This window comes from Hydra viridissima, unplaced genomic scaffold (assembly GCF_058129835.1).
Source record: "Hydra viridissima isolate aposymbiotic clone 2 unplaced genomic scaffold, HvirCarnegie_v1 scaffold_9, whole genome shotgun sequence".
Taxonomy (NCBI): Eukaryota; Metazoa; Cnidaria; class Hydrozoa; order Anthoathecata; family Hydridae; genus Hydra; species Hydra viridissima.
Window position 1 is genome coordinate 6,912,934 of NW_028324308.1, and position 17,362 is coordinate 6,930,295.

General features: G+C 27.1%; 2 protein-coding genes across 3 annotated transcripts; both read left to right on the forward strand.

Moving 5' to 3' along the window:
• Positions 1–94: 94 nt before the first annotated feature.
• LOC145185319 (DNA-directed RNA polymerase III subunit RPC10-like) lies at positions 95–3,202 on the forward strand. Its single transcript, XM_080061194.2, has 3 exons — positions 95–1,431; positions 1,971–2,058; positions 3,042–3,202. Exons 1-3 carry the CDS (start codon positions 1,315–1,317, stop codon positions 3,161–3,163), a joined length of 327 nt encoding a protein of 108 aa, XP_079917320.2. The 5' UTR covers positions 95–1,314; the 3' UTR covers positions 3,164–3,202.
• Positions 3,203–3,449: 247 nt separating this feature from the next.
• On the forward strand, positions 3,450–15,918 carry LOC145185317 (broad substrate specificity ATP-binding cassette transporter ABCG2-like). Of its 2 annotated transcripts, XR_016455646.1 has the most exons (17): positions 3,450–3,884; positions 4,551–4,610; positions 4,946–5,060; positions 6,881–7,033; positions 7,111–7,268; positions 7,513–7,664; positions 7,799–7,867; positions 9,940–10,139; positions 10,309–10,374; positions 10,501–10,583; positions 10,758–10,847; positions 11,539–11,663; positions 11,840–11,994; positions 14,796–14,902; positions 15,041–15,125; positions 15,254–15,343; positions 15,540–15,607. XR_016455646.1 is itself a non-coding variant. In XM_090097746.1 (16 exons), exons 1-16 carry the CDS (start codon positions 3,703–3,705, stop codon positions 15,865–15,867), a joined length of 1,905 nt encoding a protein of 634 aa, XP_089953872.1. In that variant the 5' UTR covers positions 3,450–3,702; the 3' UTR covers positions 15,868–15,918. The 2 variants fall into 2 exon arrangements, 1 of the variants encoding a protein (XP_089953872.1); XM_090097746.1 differs by lacking the exons at positions 14,796–14,902; positions 15,041–15,125 and adding an exon at positions 15,729–15,918.
• Positions 15,919–17,362: the final 1,444 nt, after the last annotated feature.

The window sequence follows — 17,362 nt, forward strand, 5'->3', positions numbered from 1 at the left end:
GTTTGTTTCCAGACTGTATATTCTTGTGACCATAATCAAACAAATGTATTTTACAAGCAACCGCAATAAATATTTTAAAAAGACCGATATTTCCCTCCTGAAAATAACAAAACCAAATAGCGATGCGAATTAAAAACGAAAGTCGATATGAAAAAGTTAATAGGAAAAAAAAAGTTGGTGTAAAAAAAGTCAGGCTGGCTTGTTTTTAGATCAATATAAAATAGTTTTATTTTTAGTGATAGTTTTCTTTAAGAGAAAACAGTTTTATAAAATTATTTAAAAGTAAAAATTCAAATTCATGGTACCAGGTGGTATTAATACAGGGTTGCTGTATTACGATTAGGACCTCTGATGCTTTTCAATTGATTAAATTGATTAATTTGATACTGCGACCTCCAAGATCTGAATCCAATGGAGAGTATTTGAATAAATTCAAAAAAATCTAAGTGATAGTCTATTGTTTAAAACTAGGTAGGATGCAATTTGGAAACTGTACCAACAAAGCTATGCGATGACTTGATCAACTTAATGCAGAAAAGTGCTATGACTTGCTGATAAGCTGAAAGAGGCTTTTTTAAATATTAAAATTAACAAAAAAAGCTCTAATGTGTAAGAACTTTCTTGCAATCATTTTAAAAGCTTTATTTTACTTATTGTAGTGTAAGTAAAATATTGAAAACGTTTAAAAGGAGTGTGTATGTATGTACGTATGTATGTATGTATGTATGTATGTATGTATGTATGTATGTATGTATGTATGTATAACATACATTCAAGGTTGATCATAGCTAACATAAAGAAGAATTTTTCTTCAAATCATTTTAAAAAATGAAAAAATAGTTTAGATCTTGGCATGCATGCTTAAGTATTCATTAAAAACTATCTTTATAAATAAATTTAACTGAAATACACTAAAAATGTAAATTTGATAAGACTGTTAATTTTAGAGGATGTTTTTTTTCAGTTTAAAACCTATTTTTTTAATGCTTAATTTATTTTCAACTTATTTTTATGAATTTTTTAAAAAAATTCGTAATGTTATTTACTTCATAATTAATATTTTGAAAAGACAGTTAAACTAAGTATATTTTTTGCTCACTGCATTTTACTACTTAATGGACATTTTTACAGTAATTGGGAGAGTATGAATTTTTCTGGATTGATATCAATCTTTTTTTTACTGTTAACATTTTTTATTGATTAATAAGAATTTTTTGTTTGTTTGTTTTACAGTATTACAGACAATTTTTTATTTAGGTTTACAGATTAACTTCCCATTCTGTTTAAAATGGCATTAATTAAAAAGTTGTAATAATGCTTTTATTCTGTCCAACTTGTGCAAATGTTTTGGTGGTAGAAGAAGCCTCTGGCTCATCTTCATTTCGCTTTGCGTGCAAAACCTGTCCATTTATATATGATATTGTCAAAAAGGTATATATTTCATAATTAATCTGTTTTCTGGAATTTTTTTTTGTATTATCTTTCATTGTTACACTTTGCATACATGTACTATATATTTATGAAATTGGGCAAAACACTCAAGGTTGGTGAAGCTCAATTATAAAAAATAAGCCCAACAAAGACAAAGCTTTTGGTTTTGGCATTCGCTTACATAATGAAGTTTATTAAATTAGACACAGGATTTTTACTAAATCTAAAAATAAATTATTTTTGAATATAACTTATATAAAAGTAAATTATATATTGTTTTTTGTAAATTATAAAAAATATTTCTTCATTTTATATCATAAAATATCTCATGTTATATATCACAGTATCATGTCATTTTACCATATATATGATTGTATTCTTAATAAAAATTTCAATTTGTTTTACTCAACCAAACTAATTTTTTAGTATATGATTGTATTCACTATAAAAATTTTAATTTGTTTTGCTCAACCAAACTAATTTTCTTACATTGACATGATTTATATATAAATTTTATGACTAAATTAAACATCTTTAAGATTTCTGACAAGAGGTATACTAAACTAAAAGAAGTGGATGACGTTTTGGGTGGAGAGGATGCCTGGAAGAATGTTGACTCCACTGAAGGTAAAACTGAGCATTTAGAGTTTTTAGTATTTATAAAAAGAGAATAAAAGGTTATATAGGTTATTTTTTTAGTATTTATAGGTTATATTTTAAGTATTTATAGGTTATATTTTAAGTATTTATAGATTATATTTTCAGTATTTACAGGCTATATTTCTAGTATTTACAGGTTATAGTTTAAATATATATAGGCTATATTTTAAGTATTTATAAAAAGAGAATATAGATGTTATGAGGTTAATTACAATACTGAAATTTGTTCAAAGTGATTTGTAAATCAATCTTAAGCTAAAGTTATGAAATTAAAAAGGAGAATATTTGTATGGTGTTGTCTTGTGTAATAAAAAATCTTAGAGTTAAATATTTACTTTGTCTGTGTATTTATGTATGCATACATGTGTACATAAGTAATCTTACTATATTTTTCAATATTTATTAATTTGATTTGCTTTTATAAAATAAATGTTAAAATAAGTCTCTATAAAGTTGTTGTTTATATAAGTTACAGTAATAATGTAGTTGTTTGCACATACTTACAGTTTAAAAGCAGCATTTATTTAGTAAACAAAAGAAATTCCATGGTCTTTAGTTATTTCAGTAAAGTTATATATATTACATAACTGGTTTAGTTTTTTTCATTGCAAGTCTGTTTTACTTTCCATTTTTAAAATAAGTTAGTTATCAAAAAAAAAAAGGAAATATAAAAAAAAGCTTTAAAAAAATAATGTTTAAAGAGTTTTTGAATAAAACTCAAGGTTTTTTAGATAATAATGTTTTTGCATAAAGAAACTATGTATAATAGTATTCATTTATGCAACAAACATTCAGACTTTATGACCTTAGGTATTTGTTTTAGAATTTTGACACTTCATTTTCAATTCTCTTTTTTAAATGAGTTTTTTTTAATGTTGAAGAATTCCCCAGTTATCATCTTACTGCCAGAAAGTTGATGCATAAATGTGAAATCATTGTCATTTTTTTAGAGACATGTCCAAAGTGTGGACACAAGAAAGCTTATTTCATGCAAATCCAGACTCGATCTGCTGATGAACCTATGACTACATTTTATAAATGCTGCTTATGTGGTCATCGCTGGAAAGAATAATGTTATTGTTTAGCTTGCATTGAAGTTTTGGGTTTGTTATAAGAACAGTTCACTAAAGATTCACCAAAGCAATTCTAGCTAGAGAAAAATGGGCATGATTTATTATTGGATTGATCAAATATTATTTTGTTTCTTAATCTTTTATTTTCAATATTCCTTGACTACCCATTTAGTACTTCCTAGTACACTAATGCATTAAATAGGAACATTTATCATTATTTGCATTACACTTGTATTTTTTTTTTTTTTTTTGTATTAATACTTAAAAAGTTTTGTTGCTATTTATAGCATTTGACATACACTATTGAGTTCTATGTGAGCTCATTATATTAACAAAATAGTTTTTTTAAGAATAAAGTTCTAATTATACAAATAAATTTTACAAGAAAATAATGATTTCTTTTGATATTTATAGTTTGATATGTGTTAGGGTTTTTTTGTGTGATGTTTTTTCTTGTTTATAATTTTTTACTTCTGTTGATAAAAAATATATACCAACAAGTTACACTATATATTTGTTTAATAAAAGTTATAAAAGAATGTCTCCAACTGATAAATTGATTGCTGATGATGATTCATTTAAATCTCAGCTGAAAAGAAAATCTAGTGTTGTAAGCAGGGATGTGATTGGAACAGAGTTGATTTATCATAACATAGGCTATGTCGTTCCTGTGAAAGAAAAGAAAAAAAAATTCAACAAATGCATCTTAAAGGGGTGCTCGTATGTTTCTTTTTTCTTCATGCTCTTATGTGCTATCTTTGCATTTTTTAATACAAGTTATTTCTCAAGTAACTAAATATTTAATATGTAATATATCCTAGTAACAGATATATTTCCCATTTTTAGTTGGGAATATATCTAATATTTTTATATATTTTATATCAATCATAAAAAAGAAAACATAAAGTTAAGATTAACTTATTAGTGTAGTTGCACAATCATTAGATTTTTTTCATCTTTTTTTCATAATTTTACATGTAATAATTTAAGAAAAGATATCCTTCAAACACCAGAACATGATCATTTAAACCTCCTGCTTCATGACATGCAAACACTGTGAAGATCTTTAAAGATCAAGTCTTAAAAAATTAAGTCCTAAGAATATTTGAAATATTTAGATAACTTGTTACAATGGATTTTTAATATTTTAGTATCCCAGAGTATGTAACACTAAGTCAAGTTATTACTTTTTTTTTTTTAAGAAAAAATAAAAGTTTTTTTTCTCTATTTTTTCCTACTTATAACCCCATTTTCAATGATTTTATCTCCATAGTTTTATCTCCATAGTTTTATCTCCATAGTTTTGTCTCCATAGTTATTAAGAAGAGGACTGCTATATACCACTGGCAACATTTTTTTTGTTCTTTTTGTTGTTATAAACTTTAGAGGTATCATGAGACCTGGGTTAAATGCAATAATGGGACCTACTGGCTCTGGGAAAACAACGTAAGTTTCTTTCAGTAAATACTCCTAAATAATGTAATAAGTTAAAAAGTTTGAAATATCAGAAGTTGCAACACTTAATTGGATAATTAGTTAAGCTTAAAATATTAAAGAAGTGTTAACATGTTTAGATGATTTGAAACTCTTTTTCTTTTTCTTAAGTATAAAAAAATTACACAAACAAGCACTAATAGGAATACTGGTCATTATTTAAGAACCATTTATCATAGAAAAGACCTTTTTTATATTAAATGTTTTTCTAATTGTTATAAAAATTTATATTTTTTCACATCTTAATCAGAGTTTTCAGTTAAAATGTATTTCATTTTTACCTTTAGACTGCTAGATATATTGGCTGGTCGTAAAGACAAAAAATGTTTGAGTGGTCATGTTCTTGTTAATGGACTTCCACAAACTAATGATTTCAGATTATCTTCTGGATTTGTTGTTCAAGTATTAATACTGCTTTTATTTACAAGTTATTTACAATTGTTGTTTAATTTGTCAAAAACCTTAAAACTCTTGGATTGAAACTTTTTCTCTCTGGCTTTTTTTAATTATGTTTCAAAACTCCAAAGCTGATTTGAAGTAGGGAAAATGATTCACTCAGATTTATTATTTGCAAGAGTTAACTTTTTATTAGGGATATGACAAGTTTTAAAATTCTATCCCCATGTTATTTTTTGTGGAGTTTTTATGCAAAAATCAAGAAAATTCAACTCTTAAAAAATTTTACTCCTTAATACTATTTATATGTGTGAAATGGTCCTTTTTTAATAAAATTGACAAACATACAGGTTTTAAGTGTTCAAAATAATTTTTAAAATATTTTTTTCAAAGCTTTTGCACAATTGAAGTAAATCCTGCATAACTTTAATTGGCTGTTTAGCAAAAGCATTTGAACATTGAGTTAGAATTGATGTTGGTGCCAAATGTTCCTTAAAGTCTTTATTACCTTTGAGTGATCTTTGCAAACTTTTCTCAGATTATCACAGTTATCCTGGTTAGAAAACTGGCCGAAAAAACAGATATTACTCCATGCACCTCTAATAAAGTCACATGACTGACATTTGACTAGCTATTGGAAACTCTAAAAATAAAATGTAAGCTAACAAAGTATTAATTGCTTAGCTGTTTCATCTTGTGTTGCTATTAGGGAAGTTTCCTGTTCTCTTAAACTGCCTGTAACAAGTAATCAAGTGACAAAAGTAAGCCATATTATCTTTCCAGCAAATTTATTCTACTTCTTTTAGAGCATTTCCAGATTTTTCGAAAGATATTTTCAGCTGCTCATACTCTTCTGTTATTTTAATAATGAACCAATAATTGAGAAAGGCGAGTTAGTTTGCCCTTCAAAATAATTATTCATCAGAACATGATGCTAACATATAAAGAGGTTTGTCTGATCCAAGGTTAACAAAGTCCTTCTTTAGTTATTTGAGTTTAGTTGTTTGAGGACTACAACTTTATACTATGTGCTTTCTTTATGTGCTTCCCATCAAACTGCAAGCTCCAGTTTTTGATTTTTAGAGTTTCCATAAAATGTTCTGTTTATTTTTCTTGCACTTTTTTCTTGCAGCTTTATAAACACTCTTTGAGTTGGAGTTAGAATAGAATTTCCATTTTTTGTAAGAATTTTGCAGACTGATTGCCTTTCTTGTACTCAGTTTTGTTGATGTCACCAAATTTATTACAGATTCAGTTTTTTTTCTTTTAAATGTTGCTGGAGTTTTTGAATATTCTGGTTTTCTGCTGTTTTTTTCATTTTTTTTTAGTACATTTTCAATTTTTCTTTCCAATGTAGATTTACCTTATTGAATTGGAAGATTCAGTTTTTTCCATAAGATTTTTTTTCTTTGGTCACAATGAAAACTCTCCTGTCTGCATTTCACATTTGCAACCAAGCACTTAAATTGGGATAATCTATTCTGTAAGCATTTTATTCATTTGATCCAGATGGTCAACAATCTTTGTATTCTTTCTTGGATTGTTAGCTTTTTCAAACCTCAGTAAATTTGATTCCCACCTTTTTCTTATTCAACTCTGAAGGAAGACTATTTTTAAACATCTTGACTTTCATCTTATCAAATTATAATTTTATATTTCTTTTTTCTAATGATTTTATACATGATTATCAAATATTTTATTTACATTTAAAAATACAGTTATATATAATATTTATAGAAGTTATTGTAATTGATGAACTTATAATAAATATAAAAACAGTTAACTTACTAATGTTTTTTTTTCAGAAAAGTTTGTAATTGTTTTAGGATGATGTTGTTATGGGAACACTTACTGTTCGAGAAAACCTTTTTTTCTCAGCAAATTTACGATTGCCAAATAGTTTTAGTTATTTTGATCGAAAAGCTCGTGTGGAAATGATTATTAAGGACCTTGGTTTAACTTTTTGTGCTGATACTTTGGTTTGTATTTCTTTATTAGAGTTTTTTTAAATAATTTTATTTGTGAATGTTAAACTTACATAATCTGCTATATTAAGGTGGGTGTTCAAAATCGTAGAGGAATTTCTGGCGGTGAGCGCAAGCGGACATGTATTGGCATGGAACTTGTAATATCACCAGATGTTCTTTTTCTTGATGAGCCAACAACTGGTCTTGATGCATCAACAGCTGTTGTTGTCATGAAGTTACTTAGGAGGTATGATTTTTGTGGTCAATATGACTTCTATTGAATGAAAATATGTTTGGTAATTTATTTTTATCAAACATTAAAAAATGTACAATGCATGAGTCTTATTAGATAGCAATAGAACAATTCATTTCCAAGATGTCTCTTTCCACTGAAAAGTTAGATTTTCCAAAAAATTTTTTTAGTTATATACTTACAATGTTTAGGTTACAAATAAGGAAAACATTCATTAAATTACTCATACCTCCTTTAGACAAGCTGCCAAAGGAAGAACAATTATATTTTCCATCCATCAGCCTCGATATACCATCTTCAAACTATTTGATCATTTAACACTGTTGACTGATGGTCAAACTGTTTATAATGGACTTGCTAAACAATCTATGCAATATTTTGAATCTCTTGGTAATTTTGTTTTTATTCTGGTTGTAAGAGATAGTATTCAATATTTTTAGAGTTTTTGTATGTGAAAATAATTTGTTCATATCAAGTAATATTTGATGCACAGAACTTCTGTTTAATTTGTTCCTTTTTTTCAGGCTATAAGTGTGAAACATACAACAATCCAGCTGATTTCTACATGGATGTGCTATCAGAAAACACAAAAGGTTTACAAAATTTTCTCAAATAAGATACCATTTCTTATTAAAATATTATTCTATTTTTCTCCAACAATATGGTATTATTCTAGTTCAAAATAATTGAAATTTCTGAAAAGTGATTGTATAGCATTGGTAATAGATTGTTAGTACAGAACTTGCTCTTTAATGATGGTGTTTTTTTTATGAGATTGTTTCAGATCTAACATCTTTAAGTTATATGCACACAATCTAAAAAAAATAATTTCCCTACATTTTTTTTTACATGTAACAAGTAAATATTGGGTACAATAAGTTTTGAAGTGTTTTTTTCGTAACTTTGAAACTTTATCCAGAAAAATTGGTACAATATATTTAATAAAATATTGTCGTAGCTATGACCTTTTCCCATCTTTCACACTGCATACAAATTTTAAGTTGAAAAAATCTTCATTTTTTGAGCTAAACCAAGTACCAACCCAATTTTTGGCTGCTTCAAAGCAACTGAAGTGCTGTTTAGCCAGGCCATGAGTCAATGACTAGAACAAGTGGCAGTTAGAAGTCTTCAAACTACTTAGTCTTCAAACTTTACTGCCATCCATTTGTATTTCTTGTTGCTTGTGTCAAAATTGCCACTTTTAAAATGCTGGAACTCACATTTTTTTATTGATGGAGCATGTTCCCCATATGCTTCACAAAGCAATTGATGCCCATCAGCTGCACTTTTCTTCAAATTAAAACAAAATAGCAACACTTCCCATAAATTGTGTTTTGTTGGGACAAAGTTTGACAAAGAAAGTATATTATTTAGACTTCAACAACACAAAAGAGAAATGATGATACTTAAACATAAATATAATTGCAAGATAGGCTGATGCAATTTAGTGCTAGTAACACTATCTTCCTTTTGAACTTTTTTCTCATGGTTGTAAAATATGGGATTTAACCTTGATACTAAGACCTTAATATTTTACTAGGATTGATATCCAAGAGTTCACTGAGCACAGGAATGTAAGTTCCAAAATATGTTTACACAATCTGCAGAAGAAAATCTAGTTTGAAATCTTTGGTAATGCAACAATAAATATATAATACAGAAATAAACGAGGGTAGGAAATGACAACAAATTTGAAAATGTTTAGGATGATGAAATTAACCTTATGAGCTCAAGTGTCTAAATGATCTCATTTAGACATCTGTGCTTGCTGGGAACAAGGAAATAAATGATTTATTGAATAAGAAAATTAAAATTGAAATGAGGAAATTTCTTATTCTGATTTTTTAATATAAATACTTCTTAATACAAATATTCTTCTGCATTCATTGTTTATCCTAAATAAATCCAAAATATACTAAAGTTAACAATAGTAAATCCAGGTTAATCCAAGTTAACAATCAATTAGAAGTTTTTTTTTTGTTAACTTGGTTACTGGATTAAACATGCAATAAAGTTTTTTTATTGCAAAGAATTTCAGGGTCTTTGAACTAGTCCTTGACATTACAAAACTGAAAATATATGATGATGGAGACTTCTAAAATTAAGTCTTAGAATCATGTCTTCTTACCAACTTTAATATAGTAAACCTTTTGGTATAGCTAGAAACTAATGTTTCACCCTGGCTCAAGATTCCTGGGTGAAACTTTAGTTTCTAGATATATCAAAAAACTCCTGGACTTGCTGAATATACAATTTTTTTTATTTATCCTGTTTTGTGATTTGAAGTTTTTTTTTATATCCCATTGTTAATCCAGCACCATAACTCTCTCCTTGAAATTTATTTTGAACAAGCTACAGAGGCATAACATCTCTTCAAAGCCCATTTTATTTATAAATTTGTTGTATTAATAAACAAATTTATAAATATTGTATACTAGAAATAATCAGAAAATGTATTATGCTTACATATAGAAATAGAACATCTAGTAAATTTTTTACATATTTTTGTCAACTTTACCCTAATTTTCCTCCATGAATGATGTAACCATATTTTGGATCATATTCCAATGACCTTCACACTCATGACTATGAATCTCATATAAAATCATTAAGTTTAAAAAAATTCTTAGTGTAATTTTTTAAAATGTTTTTAAAACTATTGAAGGAATAGATTTGAATGAGCCATCAGAAGAATCCTTAATCATAAATACAGAACAGAAGTCATTGGTAAAAGTGTATGAAAAGTCAGAAATGTTTATTGAAACCATGAAGGAAATTAATCCAGTTATAGAAGCATCAAAAGGTATTGATGAAGTAGATACTCGTGATAGTGTCAATCGATACCCATCCTCTTTTTTTAGACAAGTGAGTCGAATGAGTGTTTTTATGCTGAATCATTTTTTTTTTTTTTTTACTATTTGCAGAGGACTTTTATTATTCTGCAATAACTTTTTGTCGCCAATAGTTTTTTTCACTTTTTCTAAGAAAGTTATAACAAAAGAATTAAACATCTTATTGATTTTCTTATACATAGTTAAAAGTGCTTTCAGCAAGATCGGGGCGAAATCTGATTCGTGACCCTAGAGGCATAACATCACAGGTTATTTTTTTTTTTTTTTTTTTTTAAATTGGAAAAGGAATTTGAACTTAGGAAGATTTATTTTTCCAAACTTCCAAACCATCTGTTAATTTTTCAGCTAAACTTGATTTTAACAATTTTATTTAGCTCTTTGTTACTGTTGTTAATGCATTGATTACTGGAGCCATCTATTGGAAACTGAATACCAAATTTTCAGGTCTTCAAAATAGGTATTATGTTTGTGTCAAAGAAACAAATATTTTCACATGACAGTTAAGTTACAAATTACTTTACAATCAATCTTTTGTAATTTTGAACAATTTTTTTTGTATTACTTTAGTTATTATTATTTTAGTTATTGTAGTATTATTTTAGTTACTATAGGAATCATTACTTTTTTATAGAGTTGGTGTTTTTTACTTCATACTAATGAACCAAGTGTTTTCAAACTTAAGCGCCGTTGCTATTTTCATCAATGAAAGACCTATTTTTAAGTGAGTTTCCTATTTAAGAATTCTTTATTTTTTACACAAAGTTGTCAAAAATAGTTAAGTTCCATTGATAATGAATTGGATTTATTTTGCATTTATCAGGTGTGTTAGATATAAGGGGTTAAATAAACTGATCAAGTTTTAGACATTTTAATCAACTAATTGATTCATGAATCTCATAAGATTTTCCATTTGAAAATTGTGTTTTAATAAATTTTGAACTAAAAAAGTTCTAATTTAAAAAATTAATCTTACACTCAGTTTTAAGTCAAGGAATGCTTCAATTGGTGTTTTTAAATTCAAATGTTAATTGTATATTGTTTAGTTAAATTGTTAACTTTTTGTTCTGTAAAAAATTCTCAAGCACAGCAAAAAAAAAGGTTTTAATCTTCTCTGCTGTTTTTTGCAATTGATTTTTGGAGTTATTTCTTTGTCAAAATAACATGCAATTTTTTTTAGATACAATTACATTTTAAAATTCAATAAAGAAAAAAAAACTTCTTCACACAATTAACTGAATAATGTTAATAACTAGCACCAGATATTTGTGCATGTCATACAAAATGTTATTTACATGTAACCTAGTATGGTATTTGAATTATTTACATTTCTCATTTTAGCAAATGAGAATTATTTGTAAATTGGATCTAAACCAAGTAAGAATAAAACTGAATCTTCAAAATATTGCTTTTAGAAACGAATGTTCAAATGGTTATTATAGAGTTTCTGCTTATTTTTTGGCTAAGTTATTCTTCGATATAATTCCTTTGCGTGTTGTACCATTGATTGTGTTTTCACTTATGGTTTACTTTATGACAGGTTTTTCATTGTTTTATTATTTAAAACGTTTTTTTATTATTTTAAATTTTAATTTGATTTTAAATTGCTGCCAATTTCTTTGTTATTTTTTTCTTTCTTTATAAAAATGAAGAATTTTGTCATTTTAGAACTTTTTTCTTAAAACTTTTTACAATATATTTTTTCTTTTCATTAAGGTTTGCAAGTAACTGCGGCAAAGTTTTTCATATTTGTTCTGTCACTGCTAACAGCCAACCTCACTGGCTCTTCAATCTGTATCTTTGTTAGTAGCAGCACAAGTAATATAGCTGTAGCGAACATACTTGTTACTCTACCATTTGTTTTTATGCAAGTATGGCTTTCAATGTTGAACTTTTTTTTTTGTTTGTTTGGATGTATAGTTTGATTTAAGTAACGCTGTTCCCCCAAAAAAAATTACAATAAAAAGCTACTTTATAACTGTTACAATATTATTACAGTGATGATATTTTTACTGTTATATAAAAAATTTATGAAAAATGCATGAAATACTACAGGAGAAGTGTTTAACACCAGTATGATTTAATTTTTCTAAATTTTCTCAAATTGCTTCACAGCCTATTATATTTACTCCTAGGACCTCTGAAGTTTGAAGATATATACTATACAGATATATTGACCTTTAAAAAATAACCAAAGATTGATATAACTGTTCTATCATATGCATAATTCATCATGCAATTCTATTAGGCAAAGATGTAATTTATTGAAAAAAAACCATCAAAGAACAGATAACTTACTTTTTAAACAAGCTCTTTCAATCACCTGTTCTGAATTTCTTCATATCACCCATCTTCTAACTTCTAAGCTAAAAATTGGACTATCAAATTCATTTTTTCCAATTTTGGAACATTGATTACAATAATTGTCTATAAGTACTGCATAAACCTACTGGAGATCTTTTCCCTAAGTAAACTAATTCTTCTATACATTGGTAGGAGGCGTAGTTAATTGAGTTAGGTCTCTTTAGTGATAGATTCCCTAAACAAACTTGTAAGTTGACTAACTTTCATTATAAAATTTATTTTCTTCAGATGAAAGTGCAGATTTATCAGCACTCTTATTCTGAGTTTCAATAATTTTTTTAGATGATTCATCTACAAACAATATTTTGCTTATTTGTAAACTAATTTTGATGTTTCAAGGTTACTACATATTTGGGACCCAGGAGTTGATTAAGATAGGCTTATAATTGACTACAGCAAGATTAAAGAAGCAGTTAAGAGCAAAAAAATGAATACACTTACCATACTTTTCAATTTTTTGAAATAAAATATTTTTTCAAAAATTAATATTAACACAATATTAATTTTTGAAAAATATTTTATTTCAAAAAATTGAAAAGTATGGTAACATAATATAGATTTTTGAAATAATTATACAAATAATTAGTTACTTCATAAGCAATTTAAAAAACCATTATTCATTTCTAAATTTATAAAAAGTTATGTAAATACTTAAATTTTTATGGAAAACTTATCTGAAGTAGATGCGCAATAAAAGTAAATACACACACAAAAAACATAAAAACTGTTCACTAATCATTATTATGAATGTATTTTTATAAATTTATTAATGTAAAGCTAATAATTAATTGGCTAACTCTTCTGTCACAAAACAGATTTGCATTGGTTGGATTGTTTAAAGGATTATTTATTGATTCAATTATTTGAAGACACCTTTTAATAGGTATGCTGTACCAAGCTTGTTGCACTGCTGTTCACAGTTCAGTTTTATTGCTTGACATTTGTCTTTGAATTATTTCCGTAAATTTTCAATCAGATTTCAAATCCATAGATTGTGCAGACCATGGTAAAACACTGATATTATTTTTCTGGAGCCAAACTCATGTGGGTTGCGCTGTGTGTTTTGGATCATTATCATACTGAAATGTCCACAACAATGTTCCACTCTGCATAAGGTAACTAAATGATCTCTAGCAAACTTTACACGTTCTTGCAAATGTTTTTTTTTTCTTAACAATAGCACTTTGTGAGGTGAATAACTCTTTAAATCTTGTTCTACTAGTTGTCTTTGTATTATCCATTACGACTCATTTGCCCCAGTTTCCACTAAAGTTTGGGATGTTAACAGAAAAGGGTTTATCTTAGCTTAATATAAAATTTGTCTGTCCATTTGTTATGATGTTTTTCTTGGTCTGCCTCTTTTTTCTTTAGCGTGATATTTAATAGCATTTTGTACTATTCCCAATGGACACTGAATTGTATTTGCTGTTTCTCTATATGAAAATCCATCATTTATTTATCTTAACTATCATAATACATTCATCAACAGAGCAACCTTTTTTTCTGCCCATTTTTTCAATGTTTAGTCAAAAACTAAATTTTTTGATGAAACAATGTGATCATAAAACAAGTTCAAAGAAGTTGATGTACTATTTATAGACATGTTACTATTTATAGACATGTTACTATTTATAGACATGTTACTATTTATAGATATGTTACTATTTATAGATATGTTACTATTTATAGACATGTTACTATTTATAGATATGTTACTATTTATAGATATGTTACTATTTATAGATATGTTACTTTTTATAGATATGTTACTATTTATAGATATGTTACTATTTATAGATATGTAAACGTATTTACTTGGGATTAATGTAAACAAAATAAGTGTGTGTTTTTTTTTTTGCACATCAACTTCAGGTAAATTTTTCATAAAAATTAAGATGTTTGTATGGCTGTGAATTATTTGGAAATAAATATTGCGTTTTTTATTTGCTTATGAAAAGATTAATTACTTCTGTAAATATTTCAAAATTTGATATGAGCATAGTAATTTTATTCCAATAAATTGAATGGTATAGTAAGTGTACCTAATTTTTTGCACCTATTTTTATTAAATCAAGGTGTGGTAAAAGGGCCTCTCCTCTTATGAACTTCTCACCTGAATTTTTTTTTTTATTACAAATAACCGGCAAAAAGTAATATTAAGATCAACTGATTAACTGATTTTTTAATTGAAAAGGTTCACATATTTTAATAAGTCACTTTAAAGGATTGCTGATCGTCAGAGTGACTTTTACATATCAATTTTTGATAATAAAAATTACGAGTGTTTTTTTTTTTATCACGTCATGAGGATTGATATGTGAGTAGCCAAATCAAAAGGGGGTGTACTCAACGAGAGACTGTTTCGACATAAACGAGAAAAACTGCTTCATCTAAAATCACTTAATCGAATAAATGGTAATAGTTTTTAGTTTGTTGTTTTTTAAACTGCTTAATCTCATGAAATTAATTTTTTGTTGATCTATAGCGCAGATATATTGTGGCTGGTAGTGGTTTCTGGCGTTTTTTACGTTTTCTTTTTTTTTTTTTTAATAGTCTGGTCATCCAACACTCAGCAAATTCCGAAATTGCTTGTATTTCAAGAAGATATACTACCATCTGATTTGCCATTTTCGATAAAGTAATATAATGTCATTTTCGAAAGAAAAACGATTTACCCCCCTCTTGATTTGGCATATATTGACCTAATAAAGTTTTTGTTATTAAATGTACTAATTTTTTATAAACTTATAAAAAGAGTTTTTTTAGGTGTTTAGTGGATTTCTTCTGAATTTAAGTGACATCACACCTGTCTTGAGGTGGTTGCAGTATTTAAGCATCTTCAGATATTCCCTTTCGGTGAGTTTTCTTTACAAGTTTTACTTCTCCTTTTCGGACGAAATTAAAAACTCAGACCAGATTCATTTCCTAATATTTGCCTGTTCTGCTTATTAAACTTTTGGAACGTGCTTTTACTTTAAATGCCTTTAAATTCTTACTTCTTCTTATGGTCTCCATATCAAGTTAAATGAATGGCTTTTGACGAATTTTTTAGACCTTAGAAATCAACGAACTAAAAGGGCTGAAATTTACTGGGTGCGGGCAATATAAAAACCTGACTTGGTATGTCCAAATTAAATTTATTTCAGTATAAAAGATTGCTAGCGTCACTATTTCCAGTTGTTAGCAGCTCTTGTTCAAGTTTTAGCTATATACTTTCAATAAATATTGACTTGTTATTTAGTACTGGAGATGACTACTTAGAACAGCAAGGAATCAAAACAACTGATCTTTGGCTAAACCAATTTATCCTACTTGGTTTGTTGTCGTTTTTGTATTTTGCATCGTATTTACAGCTAAGGCGGATGAAGAAGACTGTATGAGGGAAATGGTGGGAAAAAAATAAGTGCAAAAGGAAACAGTAAAATCTTAGATAACTTAGTCTTTTTGTTTTGTTCGTGAAGAGTTTTATACTTTCGTTGTGGTTTTTTTTCTTTAAGAACTTTTTCGTTACTTCATTTAAAGAGTCCTACTTGAAATCAGTAGCCACTTTTCAACAGTTCAAAATCATGAATTTCATTGGTTTCAATGTTTTTACTTCGATAATCTTGATATTTTTTATTGTAATTCTAGAAAAAGAGGTTTTTTATCTTTTAATACATTATATACTTAGATGATTTTTATAAATTTTACCATAGAATTAAAAAGAATATTAGCTTAATTTGTAATTAAATTGATAGTTTGAATATCTCTTTTCCTAAAATATATATTTTTAATTTAAATATTTATACTTCTCTTAATATGCTATGAAATAATTAAAATATTCAGTTATACTGAACTTATTCTTCTAAATTATGAAACAATTCCCTATATAGAAAAAAAACAATTCCCTCTATAGAAAAAAACCGCAGTGCATTTTGGTCTTTGTATTCAGCGAAAATAAACAAAATATCAAAACTTATTATCATGTCAGCAATAAAAAAAGTTGATAGCTATGAAATTAATTTGGGACATGATTCAAATGCTATTGATATTGATCCATGTTTTTTTTAAAAACATTTCAATCGCTACTCAGCCAGTATTTCGAGAAATATCTAGTCAGTTTAGTCAAACAGATGCTGAAGAAGTTGTACAAGAACAAATAAGCTCTTGATCAAGATGTCTTTGCTTACTACCTAATATAAACCAAGAAAAATACACAAATACTTAATTATAGACGATAGTTCGATTGATTTCTGAGCTAGAGGTGCTTCAAAGCTTAAAATCTCTGGGTATCAGCTATTTAAGGAGAATTTCGTTAAAAATTTAGTTGTTAAACCTTATGTCAATATTGAAATAAATTCTTTTCTTGTTAGAGCTAACGTTTCAGCTTCAATGAAAAAAAATCAGTACCTTACTTATGTACATTTTTGTCAAAAAGAAGGAGATATTTTGTATGCTAAATGTAATTGTAAAGCTGGTAGGGAGTATGCTGCAAGCATATTGCTGTAGTAATATTTCAATTAAATGAATATAAACAATTAAATTTAAACTCTGTACCATTCGATAAAACATACAAAGAAGTGTTACAGCAATGGCATGTTCCTGCTGAAGGAAAAAACTCAGAATCAATTAAGCTTTCTAAAGTTTCCTTTGAAAAGAGTGATTTAGAAAAGGATCTAAACAACTCACGAAAGCATCCTATTCTAGTAGAATTTTAAATAGTGTGAGGAGGGAGAACTAAAATAAAAACAATAATCGATAGAAAAAAATACACAATATGATTCACCAACTCTTCACATAAATAAGTGATAAAGCGTTAGAAGAAAGGTTAAATACAACCGTGGAAAAACGTAAACACGAAGACGCGTAAATGATAAAGCGATAATAAGAAAAGCT